The sequence below is a fragment of the Vitis vinifera genome, chromosome 16, assembly GCF_030704535.1.
Source record: "Vitis vinifera cultivar Pinot Noir 40024 chromosome 16, ASM3070453v1".
Lineage (NCBI taxonomy): Eukaryota > Viridiplantae > Streptophyta > Magnoliopsida > Vitales > Vitaceae > Vitis > Vitis vinifera.
In genome coordinates this window covers 21,767,017-21,791,378 of record NC_081820.1, presented here as the reverse complement: position 1 = coordinate 21,791,378, position 24,362 = coordinate 21,767,017, and the positions used below count along the sequence as shown (strand labels likewise).

Sequence of the window (24,362 nt, the reverse complement as noted above, 5' to 3'; positions counted from 1 at the left end):
TTAAAATAATTTGAAATTCAAATTATGATGCAATTAATATAAGAAATTATAAACAAAATTAGTCTATAATAACACTTTTATTTCTCCTCTACATATAACTATATTTTTATGAATTTTCTTACTATAAAAATAGACTTCAAATAAAGAAAGATTTAATTTATTGGATTTGTTGATGAGTTTAATAATTTTTAAACTACTAAAAATTAATAAACCAAAACTAATATATAATATGTTGGACTTTACTTTTGTTCTTATGTGCACAACTATGCTTTCTAAATTTTCTTATTAAGTAAATAAATTCTAAACAAGTGAAACTTGTTATTTTAAATTCTTTAATGAATCTTTAATTATTAGGAATTATTTGGATTTTAAAAATTGGCTCAATTAATTGTAAAGTAAAAAAGGTGTCAATGTAGAAACATTCGGTAGTTGATGTCTATAACAAGGATATACATATTCCTTCTATGGTTTCTTATTTTCATTGAAAAACAGGTACCAAAAAATTTTACACAATTTATGGGCCGGGGATAATGTCCAAATATACCAATTAAAAAAACTAAACACTAGGGATCTATGAATAATAATCTTTGTTTTTCATGAGAAGTTGGGTGCAACTATATTTTAAAGCATTATTGGGAAGGATAGTCTAGAAAGGTATCCACATTGAAATTTCAAACATTATGGGGTCGTTGATGTATCTAGTAAGGATTGAATGGTAGAATGTTTGACCAATTCCTTTGATGGTTTATTTTTGTCATGAATGTTATTATTTTCAAAAGAATTAATTGGGATGACATAAAATCATATACATTGATGGTGATAGTCAATGTAAAAATGAGAAAAAAGTTTGGACGTCTAAATTGGTTTAGCATTTGTCTTACATGATGGAGAAACACAATGACCAAAAAAACTAGCTTGGAAGACATGAGTCAAGATAGTTGAGTTGGGTCAGGGTAATTGTGTATTTAATTATCACTACAATATGCAACTTCAAAAACAAAGTAATAGCTCTCTCTCTCTCTCTCTCTCTCTCTCTCTCTAAGTTTATGATGTTGAGGGAAGAAAATCTTGTGGGAGTAGGGCTTCTAACAATCCTCCATGTGTGCTTCCTTTCTGTTTGCGTTGCTGATAAAAATCAGACCTTCAAATCTTCTTGCGGAGATATGAACATCAGTGACCCTTTCTATTTGGAAGATGATTATGCGCCTAACCTCGGTCATCATCACCTCTTGAAATTGATCTGTGAAAATAATCGTACTATGGTAAACCTGAATTTCAGCGGAAAATACCATGTTGCAGACATCAACTACAGTAGCCATACCATTCGGGTAGTGGATCCGGGCCTAAAGAAAAAGGGCATGGGAAACTGTTTCTCCTATCCTCTCTATTACTTGAGTGATTATCCAGTTGGATATTACTTTCCTAGACATTCTCATCCTGTAGTTTTCATTACATGCCCATGGCCGATCACTGGTGACAAGATTCATAATAAGTCTATTCCTATCATTCCATGCAACACGAATCGCAGCTCCCCTTTCTCGAAACCATACGCGTATGCAATAGTTGGAGATTTGGAGTTCGGAGATATTCCCGATTCATGCATCTTGGATGGGAATATCGTCACTCAGTCAAAGGCCGTTGCGGAGGGAAGACATTTATCAATGTCAGATTTGCAAGAAGAGCTACTCATGGGGTTTGAACTTTCATTTATGTATTTCATCTGCGACAGAGAATGCGAAGTGAAAGGGCTATCCTGTGATACGAATTTCATCAGCAATACTTTCAAATGCTACAACTACAGCAATACTTTCAAATCGTACAACTCACCAATACTTTCAAATGCTACAACTGTGTGTTGGTATTACGTCTGCTTCAAGCCAACATGTGAGTAAGATTAGTATTGAAGCCTCGTAAAGGAGGCTTGGAGTTATGAATTAAATGTGATTCATGCATGATGAAAACTTTGAAGTCAATTTTGAACTGCCCCATGAATAAATAATGTGTATATATGAATATATAATCATGCAGGGATCTGGACATTGATTTTAAATCTGTTTGACTTAATTGGTAAGGCCTCCGAGTTTATTATCTTTTTGTCCTTATTTCTCGATAATTTTCTTTTTGGTTTCAGTGATAATAATGGTGATATTTTCACTTACATCTTTCTTATTTTGAATTCAATATCCTCTCTTATTCACAGACTACATAGTGAATCTCTCAAATTTTACAATTGGAGGTGAGGCTTAGTAGTTTCGATTAGATAATTTGACTTAGAGCTCTCTCTTCATATTAACTCAATTACTTGAAATTCCTACTTTTGTTTCTTCTTCCAATTATAAAGATTTGTTTTGCATTCGATTATGCTTGCAAAAGCTCAGATTACTTGCTTGATTCAATCATGTAGAACTTAAAAAAGATCTTCGGGACGACTACTACTTTGACAATGACATTGAGGCCATTGGTAAGTTTGAGGGAGTTCCGTTACATTTTACCAACTTTATTTTGCATAGTCATCATCTGATATAATAAGGATGATTTGACGATTATAATTATAACTTAATTTAATTCATGTTCTTCTCTGAATTTAATTTCTGTTATTCTTAATTTTCTTATCAGGATTCTGGATATTACAAAAGATTGGTGAGACTTCCCGTTCCCAACTATTAATTCTTTGTGCAATAATTAATATGTATAATGTAGTTTTTTTATATGAACACCTTAGAATTTTTTATCCAAGCAAGACCTCATTTATAAAATCAAAAGCCAGAGGAATTAAAAATAATAATAATAATAATAATAATACTTATTATTATTATTATTATTAGTAGCAGCTTAGGGGATTTGGAATGCATATACTCTTATCTAAATTCAGTTTCAAGTCCACTTGTATACAAAAAGTCAAAACAGTGGGATTGGAACTGAGGCCTCCAAATCCAAAGCCCCAATTTTTTCTTTACTACTGATCAGCATATTACTTCCATAGAGAGCCCCTAAGCAGCACAGTTCAAGACTCAATCCAGTCTCAAAAGGTTTCACAATACCTTTATTTTTAGATTAATCAACAAGGCAACCGCCTAATGGTTTACTTGGTGGATTTAATATTAATTGAATTCATATGATCATAAATATTTTCTAATATATTTCATATTTTTTGTGTTGCTTTATGTATGTTCAGTCATAATATACGTTGGAGTACGAATTGTACTTGGGATGTTCATGTTTGCCTACTTAATCTACAAGTTTCGACGGAGACACTTATCATTAGATGATAATATTGAAGAATTCCTGCAAAATCACAAAAGTCTTCAACTCATAAAGTACTCTTATTATGATATAAAGAAGATGACCAATAGTTTCAAGGATAAATTAGGACAAGGAGGCTTTGGCTCTGTTTATAAAGGAAAGCTCAAGAGTGGTCGAGTTGTTGCAGTAAAAGTACTGCTTATGTCTAAAGCTGATGGGCAAGATTTTATCAATGAGGTGGCTACAATTGGAAGGATCCATCATATTAATGTGGTGAAACTTGTTGGATTTTGCATAGAAGGTTCAAAATGGGCTCTTATATATGACTTCATGCCTAATGGATCTCTTGATAAGTTTATTTTTCCGAAACATGAAAACAATACCCCCTTAAGTTGGGAGAGGTTGTATAAGATTGCACTTGGAGTAGGGCGTGGGATTGAATACTTACATCAAGGTTGTGATATGAAAATTCTGCATTTTGATATCAAACCACACAATATTCTTCTCGATGAAGACTTTACTCCAAAAGTTTCAGATTTTGGCCTTGCAAAGTTGTATTCAACAGATGAAAGTATTGTTTCTCTCACAAAAGCAAGAGGAACAATGGGATACATTGCTCCAGAATTGTTCTACAAAAACATTGGATGCATATCAAACAAGGCCGATGTTTATAGTTTTGGAATGTTGTTGATGGAAATGGTGGGTAAAAGGAAGAATTTGAATGCATTAGCAGATCACTCAAGTCAAATATACTTCCCATCATGGATCTATGATAAATTTTACCAAGGGGAGGACATTGAAATGGAAGATGCCACAGATAGTGAAAAAATATCTGTAAAAAAAATGGTGATAGTTGCATTGTGGTGTATACAGATGAAGCCCACAAATCGTCCTTCCATGAGCAAAGCATTGAAGATGCTAGAAGGTGAGATTGAACTCTTGCAAATGCCTCCTAAGCCTGCTCTATATTATGATGTATTGAATGTAGAGGATCAGGTGAGCAATCAAGTAGGAGTACCAGTTTCATCACTTAATGCTATGGATACAATCACCTTAACCGGAAGGTAGTGCCACATTGTATCTACTTGCATACTTTGTCCCTTGATAATGTTTTCTTGGCTTAGATGTAAGGATCGTTGCTTTTCATGTATCAAATGTATTTGTCCTAAAGCACTGGCTTGGTTCCTAGAAGGTCTCCATACATGAGTAGTCTTCTCCAAGGCCTTTGAAATACTTAAATAAAGTTTTGTTTCCTTTTAAGCAAGTTTCATTCATTTTTTAATATTCTGAAGTAAAAATATTTATGGTTGCAGAGTAGTGATTAAAGACTAGTGACAAACCATATTACAATCATCTTGATTCATGGAGTTGAAATTTTATTTCAATATATAGAATTTAACATTTTTTTCAGCAAGTGCTGTATTAGAGCTAAAAATTCGTAGGTAGCAGCTTCGCAAACTGTACTACCAAGTGTAGCAGCTTCGACTACCACTAGGTAGCATGCTTCCTACAAACAAAGGAAAGTTCCATATGGGGGTTGGTTTGGCATATCCCTATTTAATGGTAAGTTAGCACTCTGGTGGCAACAAAATGGAGAGAAAAGGAAAAGGAGACAGAGTGTCCTTGGCAAAACTTAGGTGGGCTTAAGTGAAGGGTCTATCAATCCCTCATGGGGCTTAGCTTAGGTGGGCTTAATCAAACACAAAAAAAATTGAACTATCCAAAAGTGCTGGTCTAATCTAAAAGTGTAGGCCCAAGCGTACACAAAAATAAACTGCCCAGCCCAACTGTACAAACACAAAAATAGACTACCCAAAATTGTAGGTCTAATCCAAAAATATTAGCCTAACTACGCAAACACAAAGTACGATTCAACCCAAGGAGCTACCTTATTCATTAAAAGAATTTTGGTAATATGGTTGTTGAATTCAGGGGTCTCCAACGGGCGGGCCGGGCCGTAAATAGGAGGCCCGCGGCCCAGCTCGGGCCGGGCCAGGGAAAAATCTTCGGCCCGCGGCCCGGCCTATGAGCCCGCGGGCTGGGCGGGCCGGGCTGGCGGGCCAAGCCTTGGGCTTTTTTAAATAAGCCAAAAGGCTTTAGAAACGAATGGAGAGGGGGGGATTCGAACCCCTCCCCTCATGGTTCAAAGTAAAGGCTCTAACCAACTGAGCCACATTACTTTTGTGTTAAATGTTAGAGTTAGTTATATATATATAACATAAAGTATATTATTTTTTTAAAAAAAATTAAAGGCTCCAACGGTCATGTGACCGTTGGAGCTCCAACAGTCCAACCCATGCTCCTAGCTGCCATGTGACCGTTGGGCAACGGTCACATGGCCAATTTTTTTTTTTTTTTTTAATTTTAAAAAAACCTTCCTATAAATACATCTTCTCCCTTTTCATTTTTTCATCAAATTCTCTCTATTTCTCTCTCTATTTCTCTCACATTCTACAATATTTCAATTTTTTTTATTTTTCCCTCAAATTATACAATATTGTTGGTGGTGCAAAACAAGCATTGGTGGCTCCAAGAGTTCAAATTTGCTAGGAATTTCTGCATCGGTTCTCTAATTGAGTAACATACTTCACCCCTACTACTTTATTTTTTTGTTACATTTTTTTTTATATTTATTACTTTATTATTTTTGGCATAATATTTTATCAATAATTATAATATGACAACAAGTGCTTCTTCATCTAGTCCATGTGATGAAATATCATCAAACAAAAAATTTACTTCAAATATATGGAATTTTTTTGATAGAGTAGAAATAATTTTAGAAAATAATAAAAAAGAAATAAAAGCAAAATGTAAAATTTGTAATAAATTTCTTACTGGTGGCTCAAATGCAGGCACAAGTCATTTAAAAAGACATCACGAAAATTGTAAAACTAAAAATAATGTAGATATTAGAAATTATATGCAATTAGGTAAAAATGAAAGTGGAAATTTAAAAACATTTTCTTATGATGAATCTAACTGTCGTGAAGAAATGATTGATTATATAATAAGAGCAGAACAACCTTTCAACATGATGGAAACTCATGATTTTGTAGGAACAATTCAACGAGGTATTAATCCTCAATTTAAAGGTTGGTCTGGAAATACAGTTAAAAGAGATATTATGAAAAAAATTTATACACAAAAAGAAATTTTAAAATTTTTTTTTGCAAATTTTGAAGGAAATATTTGTTTAACATCTGATATTTGGACATCTTTAACTCACACTGGTTTTTTATGTATAACTGCTCATTACATTGATAATGAATGGAAATTAAATAAAAGAATAATTTCATTTAAATTAATAAATGCTCCACATAGTGGTAAAAATATAGCAGCTTTAATAAATGAAGAAATTATAAATTTAGGCCTTCGTGATAAAATATTGACAGTAACATTAGATAATGCTGCTAATAATGATGCAGCAATAAATAGACTAAAACTATATTGGCAAGTAAAAGATGATCATGCTAAAATATTTCATGTGCGTTGTTGTGCACATATTTTAAATTTAATTGTAAAGGATGGATTAAAAAATGTTGATGATACATTGGAAAAAATTAGAGGCATTGCATATAGTATTAATAGTTCTCAAGCAAAACATGAATTATTTTTTGATTGTTGCAAAATGTTAAATATGAAAAGAAAAAATATAAATTTGGATATGGCCATTAGATGGAATTCCACATATAAACTTTTACAAAATATTACAAAATATAGAAAAGTAGTCGAATTATATGAAATACAATTACTTAACAATGATTGTGATGCAGATATTGATGCATTAAGTGATTATGATTGGCATGTTGCGGATCTTTTAAGAGATCTTTTTGAAAATTTTGATACTTCAACAAACATTTTTTGTGGTGTATATTATCCAACTTCAAATCGAGTTATTATGCAAATAACTAATATTTTTATTGTACTTCAAAAATATTTAAGTTTTGAAATATTTAATGATACAATATTTGCAATGATAGAAAAATTTAGAAAATATTGGGGAGAAATACCTTTAATTTTTTATATTGCTTTAATTGTGGACCCTAGATTGAAATTTGAAGCTTTGGATGAATGGTTAACAATTATTTATTTTAATGACCAAATAAAAATTGAAGAAATTAAAAATGAAATAAATTCATTATTATATAATTTATATAACTATTATAAAGAAAAATATGGTAATGATATTAATACTAATAAATTACCACCTACATCTACAAACTCCTCATCTTTTTATAAAGGAGCTCTAGAAATGTTGAAAAGTCGAAAAAAGACAACAAATAGTTCTCCAAATAATACATCTGATTTAGATAAATATCTTAATACTGATATAATTCCATTTGAAGATCAAGAAGATTTTGATATTTTAATATGGTGGAAATCACATCAACACAAATATCCTGTGCTTTCTATAATTGCTCGTGATGTACTAACAGTTCCTGTGAGTACAGTTGCATCAGAAGCTGCTTTTAGTGCAGGTGGAAGAGTTATTAGTAAAAAACGATGCAACTTAGCGCCAGACGTTATTGAAGCAGGGATATGTGTAAAAGATTGGGAAATTGCAGAAAAAAGGATGTACGATTCCATTCGAGAAACAGAGATGCTTGTCGATATGGAATCTTTAAAACTATCAAGATCTTCATGGATGCATGATAGTTCGCCATCACCGCCAGAAAATAATGACTAAATGTATATTATATTTTTATTTTTATTTTTTGTGGTTGAAAAATACAAATGATTGACAAATAAATAGGTGCCAACCTAGTTGGGATGTATTTATTTTGTAGTGATGTAAAATTTTCCCACATTTTTAAATGTAATTATACATTCAATGAATAAAATTTTGAAATGAATATTTTTTTTAATACTTTTTATTTTTGTAGTTTTTTTTTTTAAATGGGCGGGCCTACGGGCCGGGCCTAATTTTAGGCCCGCGGCCTGGCCTGCCCATAAACGGGCTCGGGCCGGGCTCGGGCCCGGCGGGCTTGGGCCGGGCCGGGCCTAAAGCGGGCCGCGGGCTTTTTGGAGACCCCTAGTTGAATTTACGAATTACATTTTTTCAAAAATTAAAATTTTTTATTTTGTATATATTAAAAAAGTTGAAAAATAATAAAAATAATTTTTATTTAATATTATATATAATTGAAACAGGATGAGATGAAATAAAGTCATATCCAAACCCATCTTGTACATAACCGGGTTTAAAAAATTTCTCAAACATGTCCTACACTCATTTACATTTACCGAAAATTCATCCTATTAGGGGCTAAATAAAATGGGTACTCAAAAAAATTCACTGCATTACCATTTCTTATAATATCAATCAATTATGGTACAAACCCTTGGTTACATTATTGTTTTCCCTTCATTACATAAGAAGCGCTATTTCCTAAACAACAAGAAAACTAATGAAATTTATTTATTTTCAAATATTTTGCTTTTTTTTTTTTTGTCAACTCTTTGTTTAATCATCCAAATTTCTATAAAATTATAAATGGGTCAATGATTATATGTGAATAACTAAGTTTATTTATCTCCAAAAAATTTTATTTATTTAAAAAAATTTTAATGTTTACTCATTTTCAGTTGTTTTTTTTTTGTTTTTGTGGTTCACATCCTCCCAAAATAAACCTCTACAAATAAATTAATTGCAACATTCATACTACTTTTTATATTTCATGTATATAGAATAATGGTAAAAAAATATAAATTAAAAAAAAACCCAGAAAAAACAATAAAAATAGAACAACATGAAAAAGAAATAAAAAATTAATTAATTTACATTTAAAAAAAAAAAACTATTAGAAAAAGATAGAAGAGGGGGAACCAAAAAAACTAAAAAGGTGTCTTTAATACACAACTTCTTGATAAAATACTAAAATTATGTCTTCATCACAACTTCATAATACTTTATTAATAATGTAATGAAATCATGTCTTCGAGGCTTTGGGACGGGTTGGGTCCCAAGTAATTATCATTCCCACTCTAATAAAAACATTTAAACAAGGTGAGGCGGGTTCCACGCCGTGTAATTTCTTTTAATTTTCAATTTTTTTAAACAATTAATTTTAACTTCTTCTTTTTTTTAATTAAAAATATATATTATAAATAAATAAAATATTATAATTTTTTTATAGCTTGTGTTATTGAAAAATAATTTGTGTTAAAAATTGGAACATAAAAAATTAAATTAAATTATTTTTTAAAATTAGCTATATATAATCAGGGAATAGAGGGATAAGGTAATGCCTCGAATCTCAAACCTACTCTTAACCTATTTATTTTAATTTTAAATTCATTTCATTAAGGGTAAGGTAGAGCGGATACCTTAAATAATTTGTTTCATTATCATCCATTTTCAATACATTACTTCATAATGATATATTAAAATTGTGTCTTGAAAACATGATTTTAAGACAAAGAGCTATATGACCTTTTTTTTCTTTTTTTTTTAAACTTATGTGATACAAAATGTCATAATTTTATCAATAATTAAACTATCAATTTTTTACAAATGATTCTTTTAATTTATCAAAAATCAAGGCAAACAGCCACTTTTGAAAAGGAACTTTTTTTCAAGGGGCTTTGAAAAAAAAATAAAAGCATTTTAAAAATATTTATTAAAATATAATACTTTTGAAACTATTCGCAAATCCATTGCATTATTAAGGAATTGAATTGAAAATTATCTTTTGAATAGATAATTTCAATTAAATTTTAAAATTATTTAAAAACAAAATCATATTTTTTTTTTCAAAAGATTCTTTTTTTATTTGTGAAAAATTGATTTTTTAAAAAAAAATTAAAGTTGCTGCTTATTTTAATTTATTTTTAAAAGGAAAAACAAAATGAGAAAAAAAAACTCTACTCATTTTTTGGAAAAAGACATATTTACAAAAACTAAATCTAAAATTTGAGGGTTACTTACCTATTTGATTTCTAGTAAGCGAATTGAGGGAATTATGATAATTAATTAATTAATTATGGCTCGTATACCTACGATTTTTAGTAAGTGAATTGAGAGAATTATAATAATTAATTAATCATGAATACCAAGATTAAGAATACAAATCAATGTACAAAAAAATAATCATAAAAGTAAATTATAATAGTATACAAGGTAAATGACAAGATAATTAATCAAATTGATTTATTAATATAATTAAAAAAAAGAATATTTTAAATTAAAAACAATTTCAAATGAATGGCTTGAATTTATTTATTTATAAAAATGTTTCAATTCATTTCCAATAAATGGTTTAATTCAATTTTATTTGTGTTCAATTTTTAAAAAAAGTATAAAAAAAATTTATTACAAAATTTTCAATTTTGCAATAAAAAGATTTTACTTTTACCATAAAAAGAATAAAATTTTAAAACTTTATTTGCAAAAGTATTTTAATTTGATTTTATTTACAAAGGAATTAATTTCTTTACAAATTTTATTTACAAAAATATTTTCAACCCAACTTTATCAAGAAAAATGATTTCTACAACTTCAATTTGCAAAAGACTCTCATCCTAATCTCATAAAAAAAAAATATTTAAAATCTCTATTTATAAAAAATACTTTTAATCTCATTCTAATTCTAACTAAGGAAACATAATTTATTTAAAAATCACTTTTTGGGACAATTTTTATTTACAAAACAATTTTTTAGACAAATTTTATTAAACAAATAAATTTCCAAACAATAGTTGGTAAAAACAATTTTTTGAATTTTATTAAAAATAATTTTCTGGATTTTCCTAAAAACATTTTTTTGAAATTTCATAGAAAAAAAAAACTTTCTTTTATTAAAAATAATATTTTCTAAACTATTGTTTTTATTAAAATGTAATTGCTAACTATTCCTTTTATTAAAACAAAAATTTTAAGTTATCAACTATTCAATTCTGCATGCACCTATATACATAAAAATATTTACATGAACTAATAGAAATTAAGTTAAATAGAAATAAGAAAATAAAATATGTACCTAGACAAGCCTACAACAAGCTCAATGCCCCATTTACAACTTTCGTAAACCTCATTTTCTTCCATGAAATTTGGTTCTCCATATGTCACAAATCCGTGCAATCCATGCAAAACAAAAATGAGCTCAGATGTAAATATCCAGAAATATGCAGAGCCCAAAATAATTATTCAAGATCAAATTCAAATTTCAAATTGGTCCAATAAATTTTACCAATAAAAATAGATCCAAATTAATTAAGGGAGAATTATCTTTTAGGGGTAGATGGACCCTCAAATTAACAAAAGGTTCATATAACTCTTCAAATTGAGTTGAAGGATATGAAATAGTAACGGACAAATATATCCTTTAAGAACACATATAAAATATTTTATAAAATTAAGTTAAATAATTTTTTTTCAATAATTTTTTTTCAAAAATATTAAATTAAATAAAAGTAGTTTTCAAAAATATTAAATTAAATATTTTTTAAATATTAAATTAAATAAATTCATTTTAAAAAAATATTAAATTAAATAAATTTATTTTTTAAAAATATTAAATTAAATAAAAGTATTTTAAAAAATATTAAATTACATAAAAGTATTTTTTAAAAATATTAAATTAAATAAAAGTATTTTTCAAAAATATTAATTTTTTTTCTCAAAATCAACAAAGGACATTTTTGGAAATACTGAAGGATGATATCTTTTAACTTAATTTCCATACTTTCATTGGATCTTGGGCTCAATTTGAAGAGTTACATGGACTTTTTGTTAATTTGGGGGTCCATCTACCCCCAAAACATAATTCTCCCATTAATTAATGTACCCAACAAAAATATCTCTCATATCAATATCCTTATCCAATAACCGCGCAATTTAGTCAAGCCTGAAATATCATAAAACAAAATAAATTTAATTAAACCTAAATTTAATACCACATGATTCAAACCTAATTTAATATGTGAATCCGAATCCGAATCCAAATCCAAATCCAAAATCCAATTATTACTAAATCCAAATAAAACATACATTAACAAACAAAACCCGAATCAAAATACAAGGTTTAAAATATATCCAAACAATTTAAACTTAACCCAAACCTTAGAAATAATATCCCCGGTAAATGCAAACCCAAAAATAATATAAATTAGCTCAAACAAACAATCTTAATAATCAATAATAAATTACTGTAAAAATTAAATAAAAATAATAATAATAATAAAATAAAATAAAATAAAAAAATAAACTTACATAAATTTGAAGAAAATGGGGAAATGTGAGATGGGTGGAAGGGGGATTGCCAGCCGGCAGTTACGTCGCCGGGCGGCAGTGGCGTCGACGATGCTACAGACGGCGGTGAGATTGGATGGGTTTTTGGGTGAGCGAAGAAATGGGTGTGGGGAAGAGGAAAAGAAGAAACAAAAAAAAAAAAAAAAAGAGGGAAAATGAAGAGGGGAAAGGGGTGTGGTCCTGTGGCAGTCTGAGCTGGGGATAGGGAGAGAGGGTAGGGGAGGAAAATGGAAAGGAAGACAAAAAAAAGTAAAAAAAAAAAATTGAGGTGGAGAAAAAGAAAATGAAAAGGAAGGATAGAGGGGTGGGGGTTGGGGAGAATGGGGTGGAGAGAAAGTTGTAATGGGAAGAGAGAGGAGAAAAGAAAAGAATAAAAATAGAAACAACTTAAAAAGGTGTAAGTGGATAAAAAAATTCAGATATAAACGATATTTAAATTTAAGAATAAAATTAAACTCAAAACTAAGTGTAAAGATAAATTTTAGAGTTTATAACAATTTTCAATTAATGTTATAAAAAGTGTGATAAATTCAAAAATTGTTTTTAAAATGTCATGCTTTAATAAATAGTTTTATGAAAAAATCATGTGAAATTTGTCCTCAAAGCCTCCTACCAGGGCTCATGCCAGCATGAAATGACACCCTTCAAACCCATATATAGGCGCTTCATAAAAATTAAAATAAAACAAAACAAAAATTGAAAAGCAAAAACAAAAACCCCGACGGTTTGAAATAAGAGACTCCTCATCCTTTTTTATTTTTTCAAATCATGTTATCAAGGATAAGGTAATAAAATTAACAAGCTATTTAAGTCATCCAATAATATGTTACAAGAAAGCCCTACAAGACTGTTTATAGCTTAAAAACTGTTAAAGAAAGTAAAAATAAATAAATAAATAAAAATATTTCCAAATCTTATTATTTGATTTATCCTAAGTCAAAAACTACTTCGGAACTTTGAAAACTCATTAATTTTAAATTATAAAAAAGTTACATATTTAAAAAAAAAAAAAACTTTCCCAATGTGATCCATAGTATGCATAGTCGGTATGTTAGACTTAATTATTTTCAAGCAATAAGTATTGTTTAGGAAAGGTTTAGGTTTTATTTCTGATTATTTTCGAAAATAATTATTGAGTATGTTTTTTTAAAAAACCATTTTATAATGTTTTATACGATAAAAGTCTATTTTAAATTTTAAAATATTTTTAATATTTTTAAATATGTTTTAAAGATAATTTGTATATTTGATGTTTTATTTTTAATTATTTTACATGTTTATATAATTATTTTTTAAAATAGTTTTTAAAAAATAACTAAAAATAATTAAAAGTTGTTACGTGAAAAATGTTATATTACCATTAACTTGAATATTTAATATTTTATTTTAATATTGTATCATTTATATCTTTTAATCCCAATTTTAATATTTGATTTCCACTTTCATACTTTTAAGTATAATTTTTATGTCAACCTAAAAAGTTTTCATCATACTGAGGTATTGGCGCTCTCCACTTGCGATACTTTGAAATACTACAATCGTCAAACCGCATGAGAACTGAAACAATCGAAGAAGACACCACCACGCTATGGGAAAGCAGAAACAGCAGGTGATCTCCCGTTTCTTCGCTCCCAAATCTAAAGCCCCTTCATCATCTTCATTTTCAATACCATCATCACCATCACCATCTCCATCTCCATCTCCATCTTCGCTCCCAAACCCACCAACCCCTCCACCAAAAATCTCCACCACTGTCACTTTCTCTCCTTCCAAACGCCTTCCTTCCTCCCACGTGTCCCCCTCCACCAAACCCCCCAAAGCCCCCAAAATCTCTCACCCCATTGACCCCTCTCTCCACCAAAAGTTCTTACAGAAGCTTCTTGAGCCTTCTTCCTCAACACCCACAAAGCTCCCACTTCCAACCACCAAGTACACTCCACTGGAGCAACAAGTCGTGGACCTAAAGCAAAAATACCCAGATGTTCTATTGATGGTAGAAGTTGGGTATAGGTATAGATTCTTTGGTGAGGATGCTGAGATTGCAGCTAGGGTGTTGGCCATTTATGCTCATGTTGATCACAATTTCTTGACTGCTAGCATACCAACTTTTCGATTAAATGTCCATGTGAGGAGGCTTGTCAGTGCAGGGTTTAAGGTAGGTGTTGTTAAGCAGACCGAAACTGCAGCCATTAAGGCGCATGGTTCGAATAAACTGGGACCCTTTTGCCGGGGTTTATCGGCATTGTACACGAAGGCGACGTTGGAGGCAGCAGAGGACGTGGGAGGTGGGGAAGAGGAATGTGGGTCTTATAATAATTACTTGGTTTGTGTAGTTGAGAAAGGGATTAGTGTAGAAAATAGTAAAGATTGTGGTGTTGGGGGTGGGTTTGATGTGAGAATTGGGATTGTTGCAGTTAAAGTATCAACGGGGGATGTTGTTCATGGGGAGTTCAATGATAATTTTATGAGGGCTGGGCTTGAGGCTGTGATTTTGAGCATGTCCCCTGCTGAATTGCTTCTTGGATACCCGCTCTCTAAACAAACAGAGAAGGTAGATTTTAGTTACTGTATCATTTGGTGTCTAGCAGAAGTGGGAGATGTTTACTTTTTGGGAGAATTGTGTTCTATATAATTCCATTGAACTCCATTATTGGTCATTTCTATTTATAGAAATCAAATTATTATTCCTTCAAGGCTCCCTTCTATATAGTACATTGAACTCCATGATTAATTATTTGTATAAATGGAAATCTACTTTGGTTCTACTTCAAAAGGGTGCAGGACCATCATTGTTTCATCTGGATGTTCTTAAAGGTTTGATCTTTTTTCTTAAAGGCAAATAAATAAAACTATTGGCTAACATTCTTAGTTATTCCTAATAATGAAAAACAAAAAAGGGAAGAGTTCATAATTTTGAAATCCAAACCAGACTTATTCAAATAAATTATGCTAGAACTGCAGTGCGGATTCAATTTAATTGTTATTAAACATAGGTGGTAATGGGGAATCCATTTGCTTTTATTGAAATAATTTCGAAAATGTAATTCTTTCATATACAATGTTCTCTTTAACTGTTTCATTCTTGGAATAGAACTTATCAACTGATATTTAGCGTGTGATATGGAATACTGGGCCACTGGCTTGTAAATTTAGTCTGGTTATTAACTTGAAAGATGCTGGTTATTTACAGATGGCTTATTCAACAGCTTTCTGTAGGCAAAATAGATGATTTCAATAAGATACAGATAAATATAAGGAAAATTTGAAACTTATATTTGAATCATATTACACAAAAGAGAAAGTTAGAAAGGATTTATATGTGTCATTTTCTAATTTCTACAGTCAGTACGCTACAATATCATTTGAAACTTAATTTCTACATCTAATTTCTAATTTGAAACTTAATTTCTACATAGAAAATTAAGCCATACCTGATTTTGGTCCGTCATTGTCTCCTTATAACATTTCAGCAGCAACCACCCATAGACCTTGCTCTACTTGAGGGACCATACAACTTCCTTAGCCGGTACATCTTCTGGTATAAGACAACCAATATGTCATTACTTGGATTTCAGAGGTGTACTTTAGAAATACCTTTGATCTACCCTTTGCTTTTTCTTATTATTTATTGTATTTGGTGCATTCCATCTTTGCTTTATTATCCGTTTGGAAACCCTCTTCAATAAGAATGGTGGTGATGTCCTTTATGCCATTTAGAAACAAAAATATTATTTAAAATCATTTCTTCATGCTCATGTCCTATAAAATGATTGCATCCAATTTTGATATTTGGCTACTTAAATTTCCATTGATATGACTATATGATGGTTTATTCCTAGTTGCTATTAGCCTATGCTGGACCTGCATCAAATGTTCGTGTGGAGCGTACCTCAAGAGATTGCTTCAGTGATGGTGGAGCACTTGCTGAAGTTATGTCTTTATATGAGAACTTAAGTGAAGATAGTAGAGCTGATCATCAAGTGGACAACACAGAAGTGATGGAACAGGAAAATCATTGCCTGGCAATTGAGGTATTAGTGTTTGTTGACTTTCTCGTCTCAGGAACGAAACAGTATGAATTGCTGCTTCTTTGGACATATATTTTCATTTTAGCCACCAACCACCTCTTATGTGAAATTTGTAAGTGCTCGTTATGGTTCTGGTATAGCCTTGGTTTCATGAATTGCTTAATCATCGGGTGGTCAATGTGGGGGCCTTCCCCGATGACCACTTTCTCTGGTCATTGTTGGTTTGTGATTTTTGTCGACGATTGCAACCGCATGACATGACTCTACCAAATGAAGACCAAAGTTGAAGTTTTCATGATTTCTCAAGCATTTCATGCCATGGTCCATACAAAATTCTCAGCCAAGATTCAAATCCTTCGTTTGGATAATGGCGAAGAATTTATCAATCATGAATTTCAAACTTATTTCCAACATCATGGCCTCATCCATGAGACATCATGCTCTTAGACACCATAACAAAATGGCGTCGTTAAGAGAAAAAATCGACATATCTTAAAAACAGCTCACGCTTTACTACTTGGAAAACTTATGTGCCTAGTCGCCATTGGGGGGATACGGTGACTACTGTTGTGTATTTACTAAACTATATGCCTTCCAAGGTCTTAGATTTCAAGACTCCCCTATAGGTTCTTTCTACTCATGTTTCTCTGCCTACTATGTTGATGCTTCCTCCTCGCATTTTTGGGTGTGTTTCTTTTGTCCATCTCCACAAAAATCAACGTACTAAATTGGACCCATGTGCAGTTAGGTGCTTGTTCTTGGGCTATGCGTTACATAAAAAAGGCTATCAGTGCCATGATCCCCTTGCCAACTGTACCTATATAACCATGGATGTTACATTCCTTGAATCCGAAATATTTTATTCATCATTAGTACCCAATTCTCCTCTTCAAGGAGAGACTCAGGTTGAAGAGTTGAATTGGATGATGGCTTCAAGAGGTGAGATGACTTCAAGACTTGAGATTGAAAATGGGGAAATTGAATCTCAAATGCATAATGCATATAACCGTGTAGAACTTAGAAATGAAGGAAATGAAGCACCAAAAAATGGAGAGGCTGAAAATGAAGAACTCGTAAATGATGAACCTAAAACTACGAAACCTCCTCACTTCCAAGTGCCCGAAGACTCTCATCCTAGGAATATTTCAGAGGTAAGCACTCTCACCACATCTTTACAAACTAATGTTTTGGAGACACCTGTAGGTTATGCTTTGCCTTTTAGACATAACTGTGGCAAACCACCAAATAGATACTCTCCCGACGAGGAAGAAAGAAGGTCCAAGTACCCAATTACAAATTATGTGTCCACTTAAAACCTCTCATGACATTTACTCAGATGTTGTCCTACTGCCATATTCCCAGGAGTGTTGAAGAGGCCTTACTCAATCCAAAATGGACAGAAGTTGTATAGGAAGAACTAGAAGCTTTAAAGAAGAACAATACTTGGAAGTTAGTCTCACTACTGGAAAGGGAAGAAAATAGTGGGGTGCAAATGGGTGTTCTCTATAAAATATAAAGCTAATGGATCCGTCGACCGATACAAGGCCAGACTTATGGAGAAAGGATTTACACAAACGTATGATATAGATCATTTGGAAACTTTCTCACTAGTGGCCAAACTAAATACTGTTAGAGTTCTATTGTCTCTTGTAGCAAATTTAGATTGGCCGCTACACCAGCTCAACATAAAGAACGCCTTTCTCCATGGCGACCTTGAAGAGGAAGTATACATGGACATTCCTTTTAGATATGCAACATCTTCCAAGACCAAGATTGTTTGCAAATTGGAACAAGTGTTGTATGGGTTGAAACAGTCACCTCGAGCGTGGTTTGGCAACTTTAGTTCTACTATACGAAAGTATGGTTATCATCAAAGCAATTCTGACCATACTTTCTTCCAAAAACACCGACAAGGCAAGGTGACAACTCTAATAGTCTATGTAGATGACATGATTATCACAAGGGATGATGTAGAAGAGATCTCGAGGCTGCAAGAACACTTGGCTACTGAATTTGAAATGAAGAACCTCGGGGCTAAAGTATTTTCTATGAGTAGAGGTGGCAAGATCACAAAAAGACATATTCCTATCTCAAAGGAAATATGTATTGGATCTACTATCAGACGTGGGACTATTGGAGTGCAAACTGGTGGATACTCCAATTGCTCAGAATCATAGGCTCGGGGAATACTTAGATCAAGTGCCAGCTGATAAAGAGAGGTACCAAAGATTAGTGGGTAAGCTCATATACTTATCTCACACTCGCCTAGACATTGCTTACGCCATAAGCGTAGTGAGCCAATTCATGCATTATCCTAGTGAAGTCCATATGAGTGCAGTAACTTGAATCCTTCACTATTTAAAGTCCTCACCAAGGAAAAGGTTGATGTTCTCCAAGAATAATCATCTGAATATTGAAGGGTACACGGATATGGATTGGGCAAGGAATATCTTGGACATGAAATCTACTTTAGGTTATTTTACATATGTGAGTGGCAATTTAGTTACATGTAGAAGCAAGAAGCAAAAGGTAGTGGCATTGTCCAGCGCAGAGGCTAAGTTCTGACGCATGGCAAAAGGACTCTGTGAGCTCATTTGGCTTCGACAATTACTAACAGAGGTTGGTTTTGCCCCTAGTTTTGCAATGAATTTGTTATGCGATAACAAAGCTGCCATTGACATAGCCCACAATCTAGTTCAACACGATCGTACGAAGCATATAGAGTTGGACTAACATTTCATCAAACAGAATCTTGAGGATAAGATTATTTAGTTTCCATTCGTCAAATCGAAATATCAGTTGGCAAACATACTTACAAAGGCAATTTCTAGAAAAAACTTCTGTAACTCCCTTGACAGGTTGGGTGTTAGAGATATCAACGCACCAACTTGAGGGGAAGTGTAAGCATGGGTCATTAGATCAGCAGGTTTATAGAAACACTAGCCATAAACCTTGTATAGGCAAAGAATAGCTTCCTAAAATCCCATTCTTGTATTTATATATCTTGTACCCATTCAATGGAAAAAAATATACAAGAAATGAATACTGTGTGACAAATTGAAAAGTTAAAATCATTACTTTTAAGATTATGTTTAGTTTCTAGGAAATTTATGAAAAAATATGATTCAAAAGAAAATGGAAAGGAAAAATAATGAAAAAAAAAAGTAAATTCAAATTTAATAAATTATTTTTATATATTACTTTAAAGAATCAAATTCATTTCACTTATTTTAACTTTAATATATAAAGATTAAATAATTTAAAATTAATTTTTTTTTTAAAAAAATAATTATATTTATTTTTTATAGGACAACCAAATATAAAAAAAATTGTTTTTTTTAATTATTTTTTCTTTTGATGATACTCTTTCTAAACCAAAAGCCAAATTCCATTACTTTGTATTTATAAAGTGATGAACATTTGAATTGCAAATGAGGGAGAACTGCCATAAAAGTAGTAATGCTCATTTTTGAATTCTCTTCTATAAAGTTTCATACTAAAATATGTCACCTGCATGTAGTGATTAAAATATCGCAATATTTTGACAATATATTGTCGAAATATCAAGTTTCAATGGACCTCGACACGATATATAGGAGATAAATATCACTACCTTGTTATTTTAGTAAATTATCAATATTTTGTCAATTTTTCGGTATTTATCGGCATTTTACTGATTTTTCGCCTATATTTCGCGATATTTTGGGACGATCAATACAATCAAACCCCAACCAAAAGGTTCTTCATCCATTGCGCTAACCGCTGCGGCAAGGTTGCCCCTTGTTATATAAGTTGCAGCAAATATATATATATATATATATATACTCAAATTCATCATATAAACATAATATTAAAAAAATGTTTTAAAGAACAAATTAATTTTAATTATTTTATAATTAAATGAAAATTTTGTATTTATTTGAATACCAAAAATATAAAAATTATTGTGATAATTTTCTTCATAATGTTTTTAATATCATTAATATATTAATTAAATATTAAAAATTATATATGTCATCATTTATTTTATATCATTTAATACAATTGCATTAAATGAATTATAATTTTAATATTAAATATATTTTTAAATTAGACATATTATAATCAAATATCACAATAATGTTATCAAATAATATTTGATATAATTTAATAATAAATGTATAGTTATGAAATTCGTATTTTTTTATCAACGTATATAATATTATTATCAAATATGATACATTATAACGTGTGTGTATACATATATATAAATTTTTTGAACAAAACAACTTTAAAATATCTATTATACTTCTAATTTTATTTTTAAGAGTTTTTTTTATTATATTTTTATAATTTTAGATTAATTTTAAGTTCATCAATATTTTGCATTAAAATATCCGGACGTAATTACCGACATTTTCATCTTTACCTACATGATGGTCTTTAATTTCTCAATATTTGTACGCCCTTCTAGACCTTCTTTCTTGTCCCCCATATGTTTTTTCTTGGCAAAAATCACAAATTCCCTGCATATGAAGTCACCAAGAGTATAAAAAACTAGAGATCAAAAGTTCCTTAAAATGAATCCCTCTAGTTTTGTTCATGTTGATGACATTTTTTGTAGAGGTTAGAAGGCATCGAATTAAGCATATTTATTATTCTTTTCTTTATATACTTCATAATATATTCTTGTCCGGGACCTGATAATTGCCTTCCAAGGTAGCTTGGAAACATCAATTTAGCTGCCTCCCCTTTTCAGTTCAAGCTTGAATACGACTTCACCTTCTTCAAATGTTCCTCGGATTAAACAAAATCATATGATTTTCAGCCCATGCCTTGCCTTAACCCGCTCTTAACCTATTTATTTTAATTTCAAACTCATCTCATTAAGAATAAGATAGAACGGATAACCTAAAAAATTTGTTTCATTATCATCCCTATTCAAGACATTACTTGATATACTAAAATTATGTCTTAAAAACATGATTTTAAGACAAAGAACTATATGAATTTTTATTTTTATTTTTATTTTTTTTAAGCTTATGTGACACAAAATGTCATAATTTTATCAATAATTAAACTATCCCTTTTTTACGCATGATTCTTTTAATTTACCACAAATTTATAAAAAATCAAGGCAAACAACCACTTTTGAAAAGGAATATCTTTTCAGGGGCTTTGAAAAAAAAAACATTTTTAAAATACTTATTAAAATATAAATCTTTTGAAACTATTCGCAAATCTATTGCATTATTAAGGAATTTAATTGAATTGAAAGTTATCTTTTAATGGATAATTTTAATTAAATTTTAAATTTTTTTTTTTTAAAAAAAATCATATTTAATTTTTTTTTTCAAAAGATAATTATGGACCCACATTTTTCACATGCGGGACACTTGAAATGGGGGGACTTTTTTTTTAAAATGAAAAATTGTTTTTTTTTTGTAAAATTGGAGTCATCACTTATTTTTATTTATTTTTAAAAGGGAAAACAAAATAAAAAAGAAAACTCTACGTGACTCCTTTTTTTTGGGAAAAAACATGTCTGCTAAAACTAAATCTAGATTCGAGGATCAGGTTACCTATCGGAAAGATACGATAAACCCATATACCTACTATCTCTACTAAGCGAATTGATGGAATTATGGTAATTAATGAATCAATCATGGATACCAAAATTAAGAACACAAATAAAAAAAATCATAAAAGTATATTACAACATTATACAACGTAAATGATAAGAGAATTAACCAAATTGATTTATTAATCCGATTAAAAAAAAGAATATTTTAAATTAAAAATAATTTCAAATGAATGATTTCAATTTATTTATTTATAGAAAGGTTTCAATTCATTTCCAATAAGTGATTTGATTCAATTTTATTTGTGTTCAATTTTCAATAAAGTATCAAAAGAATTTATTACAAAATTTTCAATTTGACAATAAAAAGATTTTTACTTTTACCAGAAAAAAATGAAATTTTAAAACTTCATTTGCAAAAGTATTTCAATTTGATTTTATTTACAAATGAATTAATTTCTTTACAAACTTTATTTAAAAAAATATTTTCAACCCAACTTTATTAAGAAAAATGATTTCTATAACTTCAATTTGCCAAAAGACTCTCATCCTAATCTCATAAAAAAATTATTTAAAACCTCTATTTATATAAAAAAAAATACTTTTAATCTCATTCTAATTCTCATTAAGGAAACATAATTTATTTAAAAATCACTTTTTGGGACATTTTTTTGGACAAACTTTATTAAACAAATAAATTTCCGAACAATAGTTGTTAAAAACAATTTTTTTGAATTTTATTAAAAACAATTTTCTGGATTTTTTTATTAAAAAAAATATTTTTTGAACTATTGTTTTTATTAAAATGTAATTCCTGAACTATTCATTTTATTAAAACAAAATTTTTGAGTTATCAACCGTTAAATTTTGTATACACCCATCAAAATATATAAAAAAATATATATATTTATGAACTAATAGAAATGAATGTAAACAGAAATAAAATAAGTACTCAAACATTTACAACGAGATCGTACTCGGTGACCACCCCATCGTAGTCGCCGGAGCCAAGTACTCGGCCGGAGGAGCCCGGTTTCCACCTTAGGCTACTGAGCTTAGCCGGGGTCCATATATAGTAATCACATGCATTATTGTGTTGTAACAATTTAACGTTGTGCTCACCATGGCTATGATTTTCGCCGGGCAACAAGGATTTTACACTATAAACTCTAATATTCCTAGCGATTCTCCAGTGGCCACGAGGCTATCAGAGGGGTCGAACTCTATGACGCCGATGGTGTCAGTGCTGGCTCCGGCGGAGCTCGAGGTAACAACAGTGGGGAGATTGAATTCCCAGTCGCACCTAGCTCTTTCTTCTTCTATGTGTTGTTCTGCCTTTTCTTCTTGTATGTTTGGGTTTTCTACTTCTGGGCTTTGAGGATTGAATTGCGTTGAGAAGTTTTTCATTTCCCATTCATAAGTGATGACAGTGGTGGAATCTCTTGTCTTTCCGACCAATGAAAGACTCCCATTCAACCTTATCTTGCCCGGATAATGGAGAACAATTCAACTTTATTCCTTTTTCAGTTTTTCAAAATTTATATCCATTCCTCCTTCATTTAACAACCCTCAATATTACACCTAATTACAATAATGCCATTTTCACAGGTAGGTTCTACCTCTGCAAACCCCTAAAATACATGCATGGAGTAGGGATTGTGGGTGCAATTTCATGCTGCCAAGATGGGCATTTTGGGTATTTTGTAACAAACCCTATAAATAGAAAGGGTTATAAAACTATAATATAAAATTGATATATTTTAGAGATGGGAAATAAATGAAACAAAAAAAATGATATATCAAGTGGATGAGAGGCAAAGGAAATGGTGGATGGTTTTGTGCCTCAATTCCAGAACTGGATGCTGTGGACAGAGGCTCCTTTAAGACTCTGCGTTACGTGGTCCAAGGCAAGCCTTTTGTCTAGTCACTTATTCATCTAGATATGATATAATATATGATAAAAGGGCCCCAATGCCCCCACACCAACTGCTACTCCATTAAAGGGTAAAGGCTCAAGTGAAGTAAATGCAAATTTGTGGATTTTTATCAGCCAGCCATGGGCCCATGCATGGCCAAAGGACAAAGGGTGGTTTCCTTTCTCTCTCACCTTAGCTTTTCGGTTTGCAGATTTCAGATTTTTTTTTGCTTTTGGGTAGGGTGTGGGTCTGTGGATTCTCATGAGTGACACATGGCAGTGGAAGGGATTTTGATTATTGATTCAGACATAAATGCAGACAAATCTTGGTTTCCATGCTAACACGGTATCCTCAGTTTCTAC

General features: G+C 30.7%; 2 protein-coding genes across 3 annotated transcripts; both read left to right on the top strand.

The window, feature by feature from the left end:
- The first annotated feature begins 1,014 nt into the window (after positions 1 to 1,014).
- On the top strand, positions 1,015 to 4,562 carry LOC100244615 (PR5-like receptor kinase). 2 transcript variants are annotated; one of them, XM_059743332.1, is made up of 6 exons: positions 1,015 to 1,884; positions 2,029 to 2,067; positions 2,201 to 2,236; positions 2,405 to 2,461; positions 2,617 to 2,640; positions 3,176 to 4,562. In XM_059743332.1, exons 1-6 carry the CDS (start codon positions 1,047 to 1,049, stop codon positions 4,309 to 4,311), a joined length of 2,130 nt encoding a protein of 709 aa, XP_059599315.1. In that variant the 5' UTR covers positions 1,015 to 1,046; the 3' UTR covers positions 4,312 to 4,562. The 2 variants fall into 2 exon arrangements, with proteins under 2 accessions (XP_059599315.1, XP_059599316.1); XM_059743333.1 differs by lacking the exon at positions 2,029 to 2,067.
- A 9,416-nt stretch (positions 4,563 to 13,978) lies between these two features.
- On the top strand, positions 13,979 to 16,785 carry LOC104878427 (DNA mismatch repair protein MSH3). Its single transcript, XM_019218539.2, has 2 exons — positions 13,979 to 15,047; positions 16,336 to 16,785. Exons 1-2 carry the CDS (start codon positions 14,085 to 14,087, stop codon positions 16,783 to 16,785), a joined length of 1,413 nt encoding a protein of 470 aa, XP_019074084.1. The 5' UTR covers positions 13,979 to 14,084.
- Positions 16,786 to 24,362: the final 7,577 nt, after the last annotated feature.

What these genes read in the sequence shown, in the direction of transcription:
- LOC100244615 (XM_059743332.1), top strand. Translation starts at nt 1,047, where the DNA reads ATGATGTTGAGGGAAGAAAATCTTGTGGGAGTAGGGCTTCTAACAATC. An exon ending in CGTCTGCTTCAAGCCAACAT is followed by an intron (nt 1,885 to 2,028) that starts GTGAGTAAGATT and finishes ATAATCATGCAG; the next exon opens with GGATCTGGACATTGATTTTA. An exon ending in CAATGACATTGAGGCCATTG is followed by an intron (nt 2,462 to 2,616) that starts GTAAGTTTGAGG and finishes TTTTCTTATCAG; the next exon opens with GATTCTGGATATTACAAAAG.
- LOC104878427 (XM_019218539.2), top strand. Translation starts at nt 14,085, where the DNA reads ATGGGAAAGCAGAAACAGCAGGTGATCTCCCGTTTCTTCGCTCCCAAA. An exon ending in TCTCTAAACAAACAGAGAAG is followed by an intron (nt 15,048 to 16,335) that starts GTAGATTTTAGT and finishes GTTTATTCCTAG; the next exon opens with TTGCTATTAGCCTATGCTGG.